This window comes from Salvia hispanica, chromosome 3 (assembly GCF_023119035.1).
Source record: "Salvia hispanica cultivar TCC Black 2014 chromosome 3, UniMelb_Shisp_WGS_1.0, whole genome shotgun sequence".
Taxonomy (NCBI): Eukaryota; Viridiplantae; Streptophyta; class Magnoliopsida; order Lamiales; family Lamiaceae; genus Salvia; species Salvia hispanica.
Window position 1 is genome coordinate 22,695,967 of NC_062967.1, and position 20,019 is coordinate 22,715,985.

The 20,019-nt window shown below is 38.3% G+C and overlaps 3 protein-coding genes across 6 annotated transcripts; 1 reads left to right on the forward strand and 2 right to left on the reverse strand.

Moving 5' to 3' along the window:
- Positions 1–1,941: 1,941 nt before the first annotated feature.
- On the reverse strand, positions 1,942–6,595 carry LOC125216300 (protein trichome birefringence-like 14). 4 transcript variants are annotated; one of them, XM_048117980.1, is made up of 7 exons: positions 6,325–6,595; positions 5,463–5,684; positions 4,842–4,982; positions 4,226–4,384; positions 3,976–4,137; positions 3,522–3,717; positions 1,942–3,137 (listed from the first exon to the last, which is right to left on the reverse strand). In XM_048117980.1, the coding sequence occupies exons 2-7, from the start codon at positions 5,614–5,616 to the stop codon at positions 2,312–2,314; spliced, it is 1,638 nt and encodes a 545-aa protein (XP_047973937.1). In that variant the 5' UTR covers positions 5,617–5,684; positions 6,325–6,595; the 3' UTR covers positions 1,942–2,311. The 4 variants fall into 4 exon arrangements, with proteins under 4 accessions (XP_047973937.1, XP_047973936.1, XP_047973935.1 ...); XM_048117979.1 differs by having other exon boundaries at positions 4,842–4,991; positions 5,463–5,630; positions 6,325–6,593; XM_048117978.1 differs by having other exon boundaries at positions 4,842–4,991; positions 6,325–6,593.
- A 5,024-nt stretch (positions 6,596–11,619) lies between these two features.
- Positions 11,620–13,692, forward strand: LOC125209614 (protein DEEPER ROOTING 1-like). Its single transcript, XM_048109204.1, has 4 exons — positions 11,620–11,732; positions 12,293–12,788; positions 12,871–13,003; positions 13,673–13,692. The coding sequence occupies exons 1-4, from the start codon at positions 11,620–11,622 to the stop codon at positions 13,690–13,692; spliced, it is 762 nt and encodes a 253-aa protein (XP_047965161.1).
- Positions 13,693–14,189: 497 nt separating this feature from the next.
- LOC125209615 (pollen receptor-like kinase 3) lies at positions 14,190–16,355 on the reverse strand. The gene is made up of 2 exons (XM_048109205.1): positions 14,990–16,355; positions 14,190–14,825 (listed from the first exon to the last, which is right to left on the reverse strand). Exons 1-2 carry the CDS (start codon positions 16,353–16,355, stop codon positions 14,269–14,271), a joined length of 1,923 nt encoding a protein of 640 aa, XP_047965162.1. The 3' UTR covers positions 14,190–14,268.
- Positions 16,356–20,019: the final 3,664 nt, after the last annotated feature.

Genomic DNA, 20,019 nt, shown 5'->3' on the forward strand with positions numbered 1-20,019 from the left:
GTGACTCGATGATGAGGATGGGGAGAGAATGAAGAGAAGGTGTGTATTTATTGGGGTGTAAATTAAAAAAAAAAAAAAAAAAAAAAAAAAAAAAAAAAAACTATTTTTATCGCCGGATTATCGCCCACAGTGGTCGGCGATAAACCGGCGAATTTTCGGGAGCCGGCGTTAATTCGGGAGAATTAACGCCGGATTATCGCCGATTCCTCCCCATTGCCGGCGATTTCTCGGCGATAATCGGCGAAAAAACGCCGGATTTATCGCCGAGTGCATTGGGAGTGCTCTTAGATCACTTCAATTTGGAGGCAAACCATGAACTTATTCTTCGCGCATGGTAGTACGACAAGATATGACATCTCGAAATGCAGCATCCTCCCAGTCTTGATAAATATATACCTCCAACTTTGTGGTATATATGGATCAGCATCACCCTCCTTCGCTGCCTCCCCGCAACGTAGCACGACGGGCGCTGCTCCCCTCCCCCGTCGCGGCCCATCCTCCATAAATGCATTGTGGATGCTCTAAGGGCTACATATCGTGAACCAAATATTACACCAACTAGGATGTAATCTTATGGTAAGAGCATCCGCAACGCAAGCCTCGCGTTCTATGCCTACGGAACTGAATGGGGGGAACACATTTCAAACGTTCCCTCCCGGCTGACTCACACTGTAGGATGACAGGGGCGGTTTGTTCTGCCATTCCCTGCCTCCCCCTCCCACATGGACCAATGGGGTTGCTGCGTGAAGCCCTCTCGCTCAATTATAATTAAAATACTTTTAAATGGATATATATCCATTTTTTACCAAAATACTTTTAAATTTGTACGTATATTTTTGATCCCTGAATACATTCTATAATCACATAAAAATGCCCTATTCATCTCATTATTTTGTTCACACAAAAAAACTCATCCAATTTTCTTACTAAATTTTTAACCCACATTTTGTTGAAAAAATTTCTGATGGATGCAACCATTCTTGGAGCCAATTTTATCTCTTAAGTACTGGATGTCCCGACATACTAGATGGGGACTCTAGGAACCACCGGCTTGGCGACGGCCCGCCTAAGTGAGGAGGATGTGGCGTTGGACAAGCACGACAATCGTGACGCCATCAAGCCCGATGGAGCTCCCTACCATAAATACATTCAGAAGTTTTGTCGCATCTTAAACAACAAGGATAAGCGATGCAGTAGCGATGTTCTCAAAATCTACCTACAAGTTTGTCCCAACCTGGGAGAAGGTCCGTTACATCCACAAGTGGACGGGTGGTGTTGAATCGAGCTCAAGCTCCAAATGCACCAAGCATGCCTCATGGGCCAATCTTCGACAAGTGGTGAGGCAATCCATGCTCGTTAGTGAAGGCAGGAAAGGCTAGAGAAAAAGTACATGAGCCCCCCACCTAACCCTTTCAATAAGGGACTTTTATTTGACGAAATTAGTGACTACCAACACTAGTAATTACACACCACAACAATTGGAGTCGCATGCCCTGCTTCTGCTTGTTCAGGAACTTGGGGAGGAGTTGGACCTAATGAAAAAATTGAATTTTAAATACTCATCTTTTAATATTTTAATTTTTAACTTATAAATAAAACACTATTTCACTCTCATTTCATATACCATATTCCCCCATGAATTATCTCTTTAAAAAGATAGATCCGATATCAAACAACGACCTAACCAAACCAATTAAACAGTTTTTTTTTTATGAATTTGTAATCTGTGGGATTTTTAATTATATTGAAATAATTTCATTAATTATTTTGTTTTGAATTTTAATTTTATAAATATTTAAAGTGAAGATAGAGATTAATGCAAATTAATTAGAGATGTATGCAGTAGGTAGTATTGTGGGCATTGATGATATAGCAGGGTGAACTGACATTTTTTTTGGGTGTATTAACAATAGAGTGTATCCATTTTTCACAAGTTATAAGGATCACCAGAAAATAAAAAATTTACTTAAAAAACACAAAGCCTAACAGTTGAAATACCCAACTCATCGTCTCTGGACACATCTCTAACACAAACAACACAATCCCTCCCTCATGTTAACATTATACCTTTTCATTTTTGTCACTGCCTGTCAAAATATGAATAGTAATGAGTAATCCTATCAAAATACTTCGCTACACTTTACTAACTCTTAAATGGGTAAATGAGAGGAGAAGAATCATTCTATAAATATTGCATAGCTATTTTTTCTTCAAAGTTGATTCGAGCCTATAATCTCATGGGCAGCTCCGACTTGACCACGTCCATCATTTTTACCGATTGCAGCTCATCTTCTCTCATTGGGTTCGTATGTTAGATCTGTGCAAACAATATTTCATTCCATGTATCAGGAATACCGGGTAGGCACCAGTGCAAGCAATCCTGCACTCCAGGTGTGGCTTTAATGCTGTACCGGGATATATGGCCCTCATCTCTCAACTCGGACAAAGCAGTAATGTCTAGAAGCTTCACATTCGTTCCCCTCACCGCATGTGCAGCAACAGAATCACTAGAATCATCTTTTAAAGCTTCTTTGCCACCGGAAAGAGGTGTTGTGTTGTCACATGTACCTCCAGTGTTCCATTCCCCGTTGAAAAAGTGCCTGGGTGATAGAGTGCGTAGAAATGCTTTCAAACCTGGAAACAATGGGAGCTGTGCATCAACCCATTTCACAATACTGTGGATGGTCAAGTTTTTGGCACCCCCAATATCTAAAGTCTTCCTATTAGTGTTAGGGACGCCATTAACGTACATGATCCATCTATTTGCATTAACTTTTCCCCTGTTCCAGTGGTGGCCTGTATTCAGAACAAGTACATCAAATTTGTGAAGATAGCGCTGCAAAAATGCAGGGGGTCGATCCAAGTGCATGGCAAAATTGACCGGGTTCGACCCTTCAATAGGTTCCAAATCACAAAGACTGGCTGACCAATAGTAAAGGATGGTTGTGTTAGTGATAGGGAACCGATAAGCCCATCCATCTGGTCTTATAGCATGACGACCCTTAACAAGACCATACTCACGCCCCACATCTTGCACATCAGATCTTTCTTTCCCACCTGTTACCATGCACATGAGAGATTGAAATTGTTGTCGACCCAGTGAATCCCCTATGAAAGCCAAAGTTTTATCCTGCATCCTGCAAGCAAGAGAAGTGCTAGAACTTACACAATGCTATGGCATTGAAACATGAAAAGAAATATTCGATTTTGTGCAGAATGACATCTGCAGACATTTGATGAAAAATCATCAGAGAGATTGACGCTGGAAATGCATATCAATGCTGTATTTAGAGACAAATGTAAAGCACCCAATGTTTCTAGCTAAGCAGATGAGACGAACAGAGCTGCAGTGCTGACATGTGCAAATTCAATTTTTTTTTCAGAAGTTCTCATGCCTCACGAATATTGCGACTGACTAATGAGTTAGAGATGAAAGAGCCCAAGAGAAGCAAATTCTAACAAGCAGACTCCAGTACTTTCAGCACACAAACAACTGAGTTTTTTCAGGAGCTCATAATTACCTTTCCAGGAACTTACGTGGTGCAAAATCTTGCATTTTGCAATCTTGGGGTTGCCAACGAAGCTTTTCATATTCAAAATCCATGCGCTGTGTCAGGCGACAAGCCCACATAGATGACAACCACTGCTTACATCCAAATCCAGAATACAATGGACGATTATCATCAATGAGCCATTTACCTTTGGCATAATTGCAACCTAAATATAGAAGATGGGGTTAGCAAACACAAAAATGGTTCTTATGTCGTGACATGAGATACTCATCCAGCATATGAAATTTGAAGTTAAATTATTAGTACAATTTACAGGTCAAGGGAGCAAGCACAACGAACCAGTTGAATGTAGAACCCAGGGGCAGTTCAAGAAATGGTATTAAGTGAAACTGTTTCAGTTACGGTGTCTATTGCAGCCCCCAAAATAGACAAGCTTGAGGAGATATATTTTCTTGAATTTTACCTTTATTTCCAATAGTAGCTGACAAGTTTTCTGTTGGCTCCCCTTTGACAAATGACTCCAGAGAAGGAGAGTTCTCTGGCACAATCTTTGATTCTTTGGATTTATTTTTTCCTCCTGATGGTTCTTCAGATTCTGTTCCTTCAGGAACACTAGGATGACTCTCTGCAGATAAAGGTATTAAGAGCTAAAGTTTAATGATCACAATGCAGAAAAGAGAATCCTGAGGAAACTCATGCTATTTGGATGTTACCTTTGTTTTTATTAACAGATGATAAGGTTCCATTTTCCTCTGTTCTGACAGATGACTCAGAAGCTGATGAGTTTTTCACAACAGTCTCTACTTGTAAGGATTTATCTTTTCCTTCGGATGATTCATCTGACCCCCAACTTTTAACACTGCCAGGATTTTCTGCGCACAAATAACATATATAGGATACTTAAGCCCAGAAAGACAGCATTATTGAATGGAAAAACTAAAATATTTTAGAGTATAGAAGAGTCCTCAAAATCTTAATAAAACCATTTAAACATTCAGCAAACACAATGTAAACAGAAACAAGTGCTTGTATGACATATTTGTGAATAAGAGCCTCCATATTTACAGATACCAACAAAAAAGTGCATGAGCAGGAAGAATCCATGTTGATTTCATATTCTATATAACAATTAGAGGAAAAAGATTACAATGATGAGAAAGAAGCACACACGACCCCATGAATTAGCTACTTATGCTGGATGCTACAAATAGAGAACATAACAGCAAAGATGTTGAAAGAATTAATGCAACTACAATCTCCTTTCTAGTAGTCCATGTTAATAATGTTCATTACTGTAATAACAGAACCAGATGAAAGACTATACCAGACCTTCCTCATTGGTACTTTTACTATTATCAATATTTTCTCCCTCGCCTTTTAGTTCTATCCCACTAGACGAAGCAAATGATTCAACTTGTTCCGTCCTTGTTTGTGCTGAAATGTTGTTACCCTTGAAAGTTTGTCCTGGAGCTGCTTCATCTATAGCAGTCAAGGGGAATTAAAAAAATAGTAAAAAATATAAGTTCAGCATATTATTCAAAAGTAATCATCACTACTGCAATTGTTTTAAGATCCTTCTGATACTGAAATTTACAATGAATAAAAATCGACAAAAAGGATCACCATAACCATTTAAAATAACAAAAAGAAGCATAAACTCACTGTATAATGCCTATAAAAAAGATTAGAAATATAGAGATCTAGTTTCAAATTTTAAATATGGAATTAGTCACTTGGAGCACATAAACAAACTTCCAACTCTAGCAGTGTCTACATGGAGCACAAGACGAATGGTGGAATGCAATTATGCAAGTTCTTTTTCCCTCAATTGAAATATTTCATTTGCATTAAAAATTGCAATTCACTTCAGTTTTTCCTTCTGAAATCTTATACTGACTCAAATTATAGAAGAAAACACAAAAGTTGTTGTATGTCTTGCTAGAGGCATACCCAAATCTAGTGGCAGGATGCGACTGGGAGATGGAATGAAAGCCTCGAGAAATGACGTCTTTGTCCATGCCAATACAAGCACAGTCGTGCAGACTAAACCGATGAGGATGAGGGAGACCTGTGAGATCTTGAGTGCTTGAAGGCCTCCTTTCATCCTTAAAAGCAGCTCTAAGAAAACAGATTCACCGAATCATCAAATCGCATCTACCCAAATAATAGTATCTGTAAACCAAAAAATTATCACAGGAAGTGTTAAGTCCCACCAGCAACTATTCTTAGCTTCAAGGTTCCAAAATATATAAACCTGGCGAAATCAAAATAGGCATTGCAAAAAATGAAATGCACTTAAAAAAAAAAAAAAAAATAAAAAATGAAATGCACTTCTAGTGGGAAAATTACTTCTCAGCAACAATTGTATGTAGCAAACAGATGAAGTCATGACTAATGAATGATGGGGAAAAAGGTCATGCTAGTGTGGCGTGCTACAACAGAACCGATTAATGCCAAATTTTAGACTAAGAACCGCGTGTTTATTGGTATGACAGGGTTCAGTTTACTCAATTTGTAGCTCAATTCGAGTTTCACCGGCCTTTTTATCTCCGAGATTAACAATCAAACTCGTATTAATTGACAAATTGATAACCTAACAACAGTTGATCTCGAGTGCTTGAAATCATAAGATGCCAGAATGACTACTATCAGCTCAATCCAATTTCACATCACAAACCAAAACTGTAAATAATAAGTACACAGTTTATCAAACGGTAGAGAAAATCTTAACAGTGGAGAGAAATATGCATCGGAGAACAGAGTTGGAACAATAAAAATTAGAAACTGAAGGGCACTGATTAGCAATGTTTACCGGGAATCAAAAGCCGTGGATCTCGTAGCAGTCATACAAGATGCACACGAACTTAGTTATCGCGTCTGGTTCAGGAGAAGAAATGTGCATCGCCGCTAGGGAGATTGAACGGCAAGTACAGCTGGCGGAGAGACGGCGGAGGACGGAGACAGATTTGTTCGAATGAGATGCGACGGGATTTAATGAATTAAGATTATAATTATTGATTTAGAACTGCGACGACTGAGAAGATTATTAGCTTGATTTAATTGAGAAATTTAATTACTGCAAATCCTCATTAGTGGATGAATCGTGCAGGGGAGTTATGGATTGAAAATTTTGTGTTAAATAAGTCAAATTTAGGAAACATGCATTTCAATGTCTAATAGTCATTTCACATTCTTTTTGCCATTTTTATACCGACTATTAATGGATCTTACGCCTATTTTGCTCTCCCTTTTATCACTTGGTACTAAATAATACTACTCCCTAAAGGGTGGTTAAAACAATGTAAGTATAGACCTACAATATTAGTGTTTAATGAGTTGTATGAACGGAGCTTATTGATCAATGGCGGATTCAGGAATTTATAACCGTGGATTGAACTAAACAAACAATATAATATTTAAATAATTATTTTTAACAAAATATATAAAAATATAAACAATCGCTCTTGAAAAGAAAATACCGAAAGCAATATGAAACATCTTTTTCCATACTATATTCAAGTAAAATATAGTCTTTTTATACCAAATATCCTAAAACTTCTCATATCTTTTGAGTTTCTAGTTGGTTATTTTGGAAAATCATGGTTTTTTGATTGACAAGAACCTTTGACTACTTATTCTCCATGAATATGATCTTGAATGTTCACATAAAAACTATCAATAGAATCTCGTAATCTAGGATCAACCTTAATTTTTCTTTTATCAATTTCAATCTCGTCAGAATTGTTATCAACTACTCCATGATTTTTCCGTTGTTATGGGTTTGGTTCAACACTAGAAGAATTGATAGAAACACGAGGGTTTTTCCGATTTTTTTTCCATTAACCTAGAAGTAGAGTAACAAAATCAATACATTACTAGATTTAAAACAAATCATTTAAGTCTGTAGTAAAATACAAGGATAGTTATGATATCTATTTACATTAGGGTAAACAGAATCAGCTAATAAAAGAAACTTAAAAAAATTTAAAATTTTGATTATTACGATAAAATCAGAAAAAATAACGTTCTTTCTACTAATGGTAAGCAAGAATTGGTTACTTCAAAATTACTGCCGTAGTCAAATTTTTATTCTGCTTGAATTTGTTTGGAATTGGAAAAATATTTAGAGTAAAGACCAAAATTGGTCCTAAACATATGGTCATTTTACGTTTTTGGTCCTGAACATATGGAAATTTGATCATTTTGGTCCTCCATCAACATTTTCGTTAAAAACTAACGGTCAACGGGTTTAATCCAAATTTTGACCAAATTAGACTTTTAATTATGAATCATTACTCCCTAATTAATTCCTTAATTATTTTAATAAATATTTATTTAAAATCAGAAATAAATAATATTAAAAAAAAAATAGAATTGCTCTTTCGGAGAAGAAGAGCAATTCTATTTCTTTTTATTTTTTCATATTTTCTAAAATTTAAATGAATATTTATTAAAATACAGTAATTAGGAAGTTTAAATAAATATTTATTAAAATAATTAGGGAATTAATTAAGGAGTAAAAAATCAGAATTAAAAGTCTAATTTGGTCAAAATTGTGATTACACCCGTTGACCGTTAGTTTTTAACGGAAAAGTTAGTCCAGGACCAAAATCGTAAAATATTCATATGTTCAGGACCAAAAAATCCAAAAGATGTATGTTCAGGACCAAAAAATCCAAAAGATAAAATTTATGACCAAAATCGTAAAATAGCCATATGTTCAGGACCGAATTTGGCCTTTACTATAATATTTAGAACATGATATATTGGGCTGTAAAGTTATAAACCTAATAAAGGTCCACTTGTAAGACAACCTACGTTTAAGTTTTAAGTAAAATTAGAGAATAAGCTGGTGGCGAGAGGTTTTCTTTGCAGAGAATGGGAGAAATCAGAAGTGAAGAATGACGACGGGGAGTAGGCGACAGGGCAGGGGTTTGAACGTCGTGGGGTCGAAGGTTGATGAAGGGTAATTTATACCAATGTCGATGGAGTCGGCGCTGGGGTCGGCCGACCCCATTCGACCCCACCTCCATCCGCCGTTGATATTGATATATGTTAATAAATTGATTTATATAGGTAATGAGTTAGAAATAACTTTTATATTTTTATTGAACAGACGGAAATGAAAAGTGCACATATTTTTATGTGATGAGAGGAGTATTAAAAAAATGACTTTCGTTTAAATATATAGTACTAAAACATATAGTTTATATAAAAACATTACATAATCTAATATAAAAATGCATAAGCGATAAGAAATTAATTATTTATCGATGGGATTGAATGCATCTGAGTGTGTCAACTAAATCTACCTGGAGTTTGGTATGAACATTGCAATCGCACATTAACGTACGATACTATTAGTATACTCGGTTGGTTTTTCCTGCCAAAATATATATCGAGTATAGTTTCCTCGCTACATCTCCGCCCACATTGAATAAAGTGGTGGAATATACTCGCTAAATGAAAGTTTTAGCGGAATGTTTCCAACAAAATATTTTTCTAGTATAACGTGCTTTATAACAATATTTTTCCAAACAAGATTCGTACGACTGTGTCATATTGCGTACAACTTAAATAAAAAAGGTCATAGTAGAGCCCCAATTGAACTTTTATTTAATTTTAAGAGATCTTTAAAATTACCCTTACAAATGATTCTTTTACCCAATCGTTAGCCCAAGATAAGTATTTTTTGGGCCATTGCTCTCTTGTAAACTTTGGAGCCCAAAAAAAAGAATAATTAAATAAAGCAGATGTCATACTTAGAGGATGATATAATAATCGGATGAAATGAGAATTTAGAAAATATTATTTTATGTGTTAAGTGAATAAAGAAAAATATATATAATCATATATTAATGTGAGAGAAAATTTACTATATTATTGTGAAAAGTACATTTTACGTGAGTACGTCATATTATAAGAACTTGACCACATAATTAAGATAAGAATTCAATTCCGAACTCATGGATTGACAAACCCATAATTTGATAGGATTACAATTGAATTTTTATAACTCGGAAAAGTTATAGACCAAAATGACATTTAACCGAATAAGTCGTCTATCTTAAATAAACAAATTATTCGCGATGAGGCCGGGCTTTAATATTTCTAACCTGCCTTATTAGAATAAGAGTGGGAAAACTCACATAAATAAATACAATGACTTTGGCATTCATATAGGCAGGTATAGTACTACTATTAGAGTAACATGCATGGGAATTGTGTGCATGATACGAGGATGTTGATTTGGACCGCAGACTGAAAATAGGTTGACATGGGTGAATGGTGATTGGTGGAGCCTCATCCAATCAACTATATTTAGGATTCGATAACAGCATATTACTTATTATAGTGAAATTGAAACTCCAACCAAGCAAACATATGCTTCAAGGCTGAATGGGAATTCCCACTCTTTCCCTGCAATACTATTCGTCTCACATATTCAGATGAATGTTCTCAAAATGCGAGAAACATAAACAAAGACCGATGATGAGTTTAAGGAGTTGATTCATTGGTACGATGAAGGGTGGAGTCCTATGTTTTTCTTGCTGTCCGACGCGTGGGGACGGGACCTCTCCTCGTCTGCCATGGCTAGCTACTTGATCAAACAATGTTAATTTAAATAAATAGTACTCCCTCTGTGAAGATTGTTTGTATATGAGGTGATGTGGGGGACTAGGGATGGACATGTTCACGTGGAACAAACGTGCCTTAATAAAACTAGAATGGAGATCCAAGTTCAAATCTATTATAATAATCACATAATAATAGTAAGGGCATCTCCAATATTTGGTGAGCTTACATACGACTAAACGACAAATCCAGAAAATAAAATTCTGGGATCGAAATTTTTCGATTGATGTATAAAATTAAGTGACATGCTTTTTTGTAATGGTGTGCTTCACATCCTTGTTCATCACACAATTTATTGGTCAACGGCTTTCTACACAGTCCAAGCACTCCCAATGGTGCCGGCTAAAAGTCGGCGTTTTTTCGCCGTCTATCGCCGACCAATAGGAGAGGTCGGCGATAATTCGGCAATTTTTCCTCCCGTGTTATCGCCGGATTATCGCCGAATTATCGCTGACCACTGTGGGCGATAATTCGATATTTTTTGTTTTTTTTTTTTTTTTAATTTCCCCCCTATAAATACACACCTTCTCTTCATTCTCTCCCCATCCTCATCCCTTTTCTCTCTTCATTTATTTTCTCTCTCTCCATCTATATTTAAACCGCGCCCACCGCCCTTGAATTTTTTTACTTTGAATTTTTTTTTCCATTCCTATACTATTTTTTTTTATTGATTTTCGTCGTTGTAATGTTTACCCGTGTTTAATACAACGAACTTTATTACTATTATTTGTTTTGTCTTATAAATTAAATTAGCTAGCTTTATTATATACAAAAATAAAACAATTAAATTAGTGATGATGTAAAAATGAAATGTTGAGTTAGGGAGAAATAAGGGAGAAATAAGGGAGAAATCATTGGAGCAGTTGGCTAAAAACTGGGGATAAATTATGGTGTTGATGTGGCGCTGATGTGGCAGGAGTTAAAGAGAAATAAGGGAGGTTTTAGGGAAACCGTTGGGAATGCTCTAATATTATCGGATAAAATGCAAAGGTTTCAATGAAAATGAAAATGGAATTAAAAACGAAGACGACAAATTTGAATTCTGATTGAACATTAAAAAGAACTACTGTGTGTCAACCAAATTAGAAATTTATGAAGTTTATAAATATGTAAAATAATTGCACCATCTGTGTCCCTAAAACAAAATAGAGAGATCTAAATTAGGATATTAATAATAAGCTCGGATTTTTGTTGAAACATTATTTATCAATAAAAAAATTGTCCACCACTAAATGTCTTATATTATCATATTTGGATGTGCATTATTAAATATCACAATTTACTTTTATTTATTTATTTTATAAATGACCAACACATTTACTAACAAATCTCACTCACATTTTATTATAAAATTAATGTAGTATATGAGTAGGTCACTAACTTTAACTATTTCTTAAAACTTTTTTTGAGTTAAAATAAGACATATATTTATGGACACAGGTAATAATCAATAGAAGCGAGAAGCGTTGGGATGAAGGTAAAGCTACCGTGGGTCGAGGGTGAAGCTAACGTGAGTTATTGGGCCATTAATGGAATTTCATTGGCTGATGGTGGGATCATTCCTATCCCGCCTAGGGTGGGAAGGTACGTATATCGTACCAAAAGTGTCAACAATTTTGGTAGGTATCGTAGGTATATCGTAGGTATCAAAAATATCAGTATGAAAAAATATCATATTGTTACTATATCAACAATTTTGGTATATTGGATTTTCAGTATTTCAATAGCAATATTGTACCAGATTTCCAGTGCACTTTATTGAATTTTTGATAAATTGTACTTCACAATATAGCATATTTTGATACACCATGTTAGAATATCATTTGATGTAGCTGGATGTCAATCGGATTAGTGCAACGAGATTCAGGTCAATCCTACTTGAATTGCCGAAATACAATTATTTTGGAATCTGTACCTCTCCAAGTAGTATTACTCCACTATTTAACTAAAAAAACCAGGCTTCCTCTTAACAGTTTCATACACTACTCTTTCTCTACAACCACACTAAAATACTGTTACCAAATATCAAAATCCCAATACTACATCAAGAGTCCAGAAATGAAGGTATACACTCTGCATCAACATAGATGCACAAATTTCCTTAACAAAGATTCTAACAGATAATAGTTTGTACAGTTTTTCAGTTGGATGAAAAGCAAAATCCATGGCAAGGATAACACCATCAAGCCGGAGCCACAATCACAATCTCCTACGTCCTTGCTATCCATCGGCACGTTTGGAAACAAAATAGAAGATTCAGACACCATCGAAACCTCAGCCGATCATGATCAGTTGGAAGAGGGATTAAGCGAGAGGGAGCTGAGGGCGCTACTCAACGAGCATGCTTCGAATTCCTCTGGGGAATCGGAACGTTTTGATCTTCCAATGGAGAAAATGCTCGAGAGTTTTCCTGTTCACAGAGAAGATGATGATGATGAGTTGGTAGCAGAGATGGAAGCCGGTCTTGTTGAAAGAGCATATAGCATTGGAAAGGACAGAAAGGGCAAAGGCAGTATATACAAAAAGTCGATATTGTTTCTTCTTAGGAAGGCTTTTGTTTGTGGGGGTGGATTCGCGCCACCTCCTATATTGAGAGATCCATTTCTTGATGCTGATTTGGATAGATCAAGAATGGAAAAGGTTCATTTTGTAATTGCTGCATGGTTTCTTCAACACCTCCTAAGTGTATTTTGGGATTGATTTTGAGCTTTATTTGTAACAGATCTTGAAGACTGTGATACGGAGGAAGAAGAATCCTCAAACACAGAAATACTTGGATGGAAATCGGATTACAAACGAGGAGGAAAAGGGAGAGACAAGTAATCCAAATAATTGGGTAAAGACAGACTCAGAATGTAAGTCTCTCTCTCTTTTTTTTTTTTTTTAAATTAGTTTTTGAATTTCATCATGTTAAATGAGTGAAACCCACATACATACATACTACTACTCTTGAATGAGAATATTAGAGGCTCATGACATTTTTTCGTAGGTTAATTGTCTCAAAATACAAAAAATTTATTCTTCTTTTTAAATTTAATTACATGGAATTCATCTCAATATAAATAAACTTTACTTATTTTGGATTTTCTTGCAAACCCAAAGTCCAAACAACTTTCTTGATTTTCCATATGGGTACATCTAGTTATGATTTGGGATTTGTGAAAATATACTGTTCGTGGATTTTGGGGAAAATTTTATACAAAACCAAATATTAAAGCCAAATTCGTATATTTTGCGACAAGTCTTAAAATCGGTGTTCACAACGAAAAACAGTCAATATGCTTTTCCTATTTCCCCTTTTCTTTCTTCTGATGACAAGTTGTTTTTGTAACACCTCATGAAAGCATTTCTAATTTAGAAGCTGTTTTTGTAACAGGCATTCCAAGTTGTTTTTGTAACTATATATGAAGCATTTCTAATCTAGAAGTTGTTTTTTTTGTCAGTAAATGAATCAAACTTCAATAATAGTTTATGTTGTTATTTAGTTACGGAATACTAATTGAGTAGATGTGTTCTGGTTCCAGATATTTTTCTAGATCTATGAGAACTATGATTCGTGTATGAAGAGTATCAGCAGCAAATTCAAGGTAATCCATTCATGCTTTAAAACTAGTCTTCAGGATTCTGTTTCTAATCTTATTACTCAATCCATCTCATCCTAATAAATCACTTTATAGGTGTTTTATTGTAAAGAAATGGAGCACGAAAGCAAGGACAATCTTAAAATGCAATGAAATGTGACAAAAAAGGGCAAGGATGGGGAAAGTGCATCCAAGCTGCCTAGTGATCAGGACCTTAAGTGCCCAGTAAAAATTCAAACACTATACTATTAGAATCATATTTTACATTGGAATGCTGAATATTGCATGTCCCTTGGTGTACATTACAAAATTATAAATGACTAAACAAGAATATAGAGTTGACCAATACATGGTCTGATAAATTAAACTTGACTTGTGAAGGAGTATATTTAGTCTTGTATTTGTGTGCGTGTGAGAGAGATTTTCAGCAAAATCGATTAATATTGACAAGAGAAATAGAGATTTACACATTTGTGTCCAACACATAGAAGCAAAAGTAATGAGCATGCAACATAAATAATTCTACCAACTAACTTGGTTCAAACACAAAGTTGCACCTCCTCTATACGCCTTATAGCCTCTCTCATCTCCATCCTCTTCACATGATCATCTTCCGCACATGCAGCCCCGATACACAGCATCCTCTCCATCTCGGGCAGTGCGTCTCCCCCGTTGGCAATCTCCGGATCGATGAGGTCCGCCACTTTCCCATTCGAAACAGCCTCCTTGGCCCAGTGCACCAAGTCAGTCCCACTGTCCTGGTTGTTGAGGTACTGAGACGGGAACTTCCCCGTCATGACCTCGAGGACCACCACACCGAGGCAGTAGACGTCGCTCTTGGGGGAGAGGAGGCCGGCCTCGGGGCACTTGTATGCCTGCAGAGACTGCGAGTTGCTGCTTAAGGGATGGAGGGAGTAGTCGGTGAGGAGGGGCTCGTGGTTGGTGGAGAGGAGGATATTGCTAGACTTGAGGTTGCCGTGGGGCACCTCCTGCTCCGCCAACTCCGTGTGGAGGAACCCTAATCCCCGAGCCACCCCTTTTATGATTTGGAGACGCGTGGCCCAGTCCAGCTCCGCGTGGGTGATGCCTCGATCGCCTGGCAAATGAAACAAAAATAACTATCACAATATCCTACATCGCTGTAAAGAATCACTGTATAAGTCTCATGGGCCACGGGATGATTTCTATCGATTACTAGTACTTAATTAAATTTATATATGATTTGTGTATTTATGATCATTAAGGACAATGAAATAGTACCATGTAGCATAAACATGAGACTGCCCTTGGGCACAAACTCGGTGACCAAAAGCTTCTCCTCTTTCCGGTAATGATACGCCAACGGCGGCAGAATATTCCGGTGGCGTATCCTCCCGAGCCTCCTTATCTCCACATCAAACGCATCCTTATCCAACTTATTCATCCCTCTCATCCTCTTCACCACAACTGACACCCCATAATTCGTCATCGTCGCCTTGTAAGCCGACCCCAGCCCGCTGTTCCCGAGCACCTCCGCCGCGGCTTTCATCAAATCCGGCAGCCCACACACCCCCCTCTCCTCGTTTATCATCACAAGGTCACCCGATTTCACCGAATTCGACCGCGCCCGATCGTAATTGTTGCTGCTGCTGAAGTTATGGTAGTTTGATCCGGTCCTCCTCGCCGAGCCCATACGCCGGTTCACGCTCGGCGCGTGCACCTCAACCGCGTGCTCGTGGTGATTGTCCACTCGCCGTTCGCTTCCGATCATGCTGAACATGTCGCCTTTATCCTTCTTCTTAAAGAGGATCGTCACCAGCAGCACCGCCACCACGATCGCCAGCACCACCCACTTCGTGGTGGCGTTGGACGCCATGATTGCCTCCGCGATGGGAGGCGACGTGGCGCCCGCAGCCTTGCACGGCTTGCTGATGGCGGCGCCGCAGGCGCCAGGGTTCCCCTCAAACGCTGACGCGGGAAACCGCGCCAGCGTCTGAGGGATCTCCCCTTGCAAATTGTTGTGAGACAGATCCAACTTTTGCAAGGACTTCTGCTCGAACGAGGGGACCGGGCCGGTGAACCGGTTCCGCTGCAGCAGCATCTCGCTGAGATTATCGAGCTGCTGCAGCGAATCCGGGATCTTTCCGGTGAAGCTGTTAGAGGCGAGCTCCAATTTTTTCAACGACCCCATGCTGGTGAAGAAGTCGTTTGGTATCTCGCCGGAAAACCCATTCCCGGATAGGAACAACGACTTCAACGAGGCAAGCCGGTTGAACTCGGGCATTTTTCCGGAGAAGCTGTTGTTTTCGAAGCTGAGGAATCTTAGGGTTTCAAGCTTCTCCAACGGCGCCACGTCAATTCCAGCTCTGTCGTTATTGGAAAGGCCGAGGTTCATGAGGAGGAGGAAAGAGACGGTGGAGAAGGCGGTGTTGGTGCACTCGATGCCGAGCCAGGGGCGCTTTTTGTCGCAGGGGTCGGTGGCGGGGATCCAGGTGGGGTCGAGGGGGGAGGAGTCCTTCAAGGAGGATTTGAATTGGATGAGATGAGCATCCTCGCCGGGGAGAGAGAGGGTGGTGGTGTGATAAGAGAGAAAGAGAAGGGAGATGATGAGAGGACGAACAGCGGCGGCGGCCGTTGTCGTCGTCATTGCACCTCCCTGCAGATGATGCGCCTCCTGTCGAGGCGAGGAGGTATGTGTAGCTTGATTTCCTCATTTTGGGGTGGGAATGATGTGGCATGATTCTATGGTTTACTAAAATTGAAGGTGAATAATGGTGTAACCGAAAATAATAGTGCAAAGTTGATCAAGAGATTTGTTTATTGAAATTTGAAAGAGAGGTTGAGTTTGCGCGAAGTCAATGTACATGAATGTTTTTCGGTTTAAAATAAGATTATGTTTATAGCAATAAATCGTTGCGGATTGTATTATTATTGATTATTTACAATTCTAAAAGAGGGATGTTGGAGACTGAACATTAGAAGATATTTTAGTTTATCATTGGGATATTGCAAGCGTGGATTTTTTTTATATTTTTCCTTATTATTTACTTTGACAATACGCCTAACTAAAAACCCTTAATCTCGACATTATATTTCACTAACCAAGGAGTATGTATTATTTAATTAATATCTTGACATTATTTTTCACTAACCAAATATGTATATTTTCATTAAATTAGTGCAATATCGTTCCTTTTTAAAGAAAGAACAGTGTATTTTTGTGTTATACTATAAAACAATATTAATGAAAAAAAAGCACAATATTGCACGAATTTTATGAAAATATTAAATAATAGTACGTATTTGGTAAAATAAGAAACATTTAGTTTCCAGCACGAGATTATGAAAAAGTAAAGATAATGTTGTTTTCAATTTAGAAAAACGTTTCATTTTTATTGAAACAACCTACAAAAGAAAACGTTTTTTTAATGGGACAGAGAGAGAGTATGCACCATAATATGAATGCACTATACTTGTTGCCGTAAAAAGAAAAGATTAGTTTTAGTGTGCCATAATAATATTATACTACTATTATTATTTTAATTTTAGTCTCGTAAATTAAATTTTACTGTATACATATATAAAAGTGAAATTTTTAAAAAATAATAAGATTGCCTTATGAATATCTTTTACTCCCTTCGCCCTCCATTAATTGTCGACTTTGTCATTTTCAGTCGTCCCCTATTAATTGTTCACTTTCACTTTTACCATAAATAGTAAGTAGGCCCCACATTCCACTAACTTGTTCCACTCACATTTTATTATAAAACCAATAAATAAAAGTGAGACACATATTCCACTAAGGTTTTAACGTACTTTCCTTTACATTAAATTATGAATAGTAACGTTCGTAAGAGAGATAATAAAGTAATAAAGAAAATAAAGTAACATTCGTAAAAGAGATTTTGTGGGACATCCACTTGAAGAATGGACTCGTTATGGATCCGCATGATTCACTGCCACTACCTCCAAAATAGAACACTTTGGGATTGGAGACCAAACAAGAAGAATGACTCACCGCTGATCAAGAAAATATTGTCCATCTTGGACAAGATGCGAGAGAAGTGCTAAAGGGAAGAGATAATCAACCTATGGGCAAAATGGTTTGCCACTGAGGGAGCTCAAGAAGCATATGATTAGTTCTGGCCAAGGAGTGAGCGCTGGTTTTGGGCTAAGTACCTGTGGAAGGACTTTGTCCCTCCCAAGTACTCGTTCATCACTTGGCTCACTATCCGGGGGAGGCTCACGACTAGCGACAAACTGCTTTTTTTTAAAGGAGTTGGCCCCTACCTGCCAGCCTTGTGGTCTACTCGAAGAATCAGCGAACCATCTGTTCTTTAAGTGCTCCAAGACGGACAGTGTGGGGCAGGATTCTGGAATGGCGTGGTATCTCGTGGAGATCAGTGACCTTCAAGAGTGTGATCAAATGGGCATGTCGGCAAAATAGGGGCTCAGTTATAGTGCAAATGGCAAAAATGATTACACATATGGCTGCAATCACACACATTTGGAAAACACGGAATGCGGTCATCTTCGTTCTGGTTTCTGGATTACAAGAGATAAACCGGGGGTAATACAACCCAAAAGAATGAATACAAATGGAGAAACTGAAACGAAATTACAACGAAACCGAAACAATAAACCGATAATAAGTTAGCCGAGTCGAGGAGTCCTCTTTCCGCAAGACGAGATACGCCCCGGTAGTGCTCTCGGATTGACGTTTCGTCCCCAAAGATAAAACGACTACGTGTTTGGTGAAGCAACACCGCTATCAACAGAGCTCCGGCGAACTGGATGGAGGAGAGGGCAGAGCTTCGACAGAAAGAAAATGTAGAGAGAGAGAAAGAGAGAGCTTGTGAATGGTGTGTAGAATGCATGAAATGGCTAGCCTACTTTATACGCTCAGTCCACTGCAGGGGTCAACAACCATGATGGTTGTCATCATTGCGAGGCTGTAACCGCCGACCGTTATAAGGCGTTACGAGAGCTAAGAGGTTGGTCCTAGACGGACGTATCGGGACACGCTGCGCGTCTAGGTTCGCTCATGACGTGGACTTAATCACGTGTCAGCCACGTTGGCTTTACCGCGTTATATTGACGAGGTGTGATCCCGCTTGGCTCGCTGACGTGGAAACGGTGGTAGTCTAAAAAGAACTAGACCAACCTCGGGTCGAACCCAAGCACCGAGCCACAAGACCAGACCCAAATAACAGTTCAAAGACCACCCAAAGACCAATTGCCAAGTCCAAGGACACGGACACGAGGCTCACGGCTCACGGCGGGGCGGGCAGCACGCGCGTGTGGGCTTTACAACCCATCTTAGTCCACTATAAAAATTATCACATGTAATAATCCTTCTTATTAAACACTAGTTTAATAAGGTTGTTACTTTCAATGTAAGATACTGTAATTAACTCTCTTAATTAATCTCATAGCTCATTTAGATAGCTCACAATTTTGCACAACTTTAATCCATTATTTCTTACTCACCAGGAATTGGATTTGAGAAAATGAATATTCCACGGTCATCTACTCCGAACGTAGATCGACGCTATATCATTTAATTTCACAAAATTAAATGTCTCGTTGGAAGTATTATTGGTCAAAGTCCTTTTACCGGGCATACGATTCCAACACTTCGATGGGAAGACTTGGAATATTGCGAGGGTGATCTTTCAGATCAAGGAAGCCGCCTATAGTACTTTGAACTCATGTTTCTCCCACGATCAGGTTGCTCTCCACCTCAAGATAGATGATGATGGTGATTGTTTTTCAGGTGGTAGTGGAATTTTGGAACGTCTTGAGTCACTCGTCATGGTACTCTTTTTCTACTTGAAAACTTTCCCATGAGGTTGTATTCCCAAGGGGTTTAAACGAGGTCCGCCCACACATGGTTACGGTGAGTGTCTCAAGATGATGCTCTCTTTGTATGCTTCAATTTTGTTGATCTTAGAGCATCCACAATGGGGCGGAGGATGTGACGGACGATGCATCTTCCGTTCCTTAGTCCGCCACTGCAGCACCACGGACTATGCACATTTTATCACCCGCGCCCTAAGCATCGTCCGCGGACATGACACGGAGGATGCATCCTCCGGCCTATCCTCCGTACCTTAGTCCGCCATTGCAGGGGGTGCGGACTATAGGGCGGAGGATGCACACATTTTTATTTTAATTTTTAATTTTTTTTGTATTTTCTTCTAATATATATCACCAATTTTTTTACTTCATTTCACACCTTTCACTCCACTCTCTTCCTCATTTCAATCTCTCTAAATTCAATAATGAATTCCGACAATTTTTCATTTTTG

Coding starts and splice junctions, on each gene's coding strand:
- LOC125216300 (XM_048117979.1), bottom strand. CDS start 5,616: ATGAAAGGAGGCCTTCAAGCACTCAAGATCTCACAGGTCTCCCTCATC. Junction 4,992..5,462: donor CATCCTGCCACTAGATTTGG/GTATGCCTCTAG, acceptor TGACTGCTATAG/ATGAAGCAGCTCCAGGACAA. Junction 3,138..3,521: donor CCACGTAAGTTCCTGGAAAG/GTAATTATGAGC, acceptor TCTTGCTTGCAG/GATGCAGGATAAAACTTTGG.
- LOC125209614 (XM_048109204.1), top strand. CDS start 11,620: ATGAAGGTAAAGCTACCGTGGGTCGAGGGTGAAGCTAACGTGAGTTAT. Junction 11,733..12,292: donor ATCCCGCCTAGGGTGGGAAG/GTACGTATATCG, acceptor ACAGTTTTTCAG/TTGGATGAAAAGCAAAATCC. Junction 12,789..12,870: donor ATAGATCAAGAATGGAAAAG/GTTCATTTTGTA, acceptor TATTTGTAACAG/ATCTTGAAGACTGTGATACG.
- LOC125209615 (XM_048109205.1), bottom strand. CDS start 16,355: ATGACGACGACAACGGCCGCCGCCGCTGTTCGTCCTCTCATCATCTCC. Junction 14,826..14,989: donor TCTCATGTTTATGCTACATG/GTACTATTTCAT, acceptor TTCATTTGCCAG/GCGATCGAGGCATCACCCAC.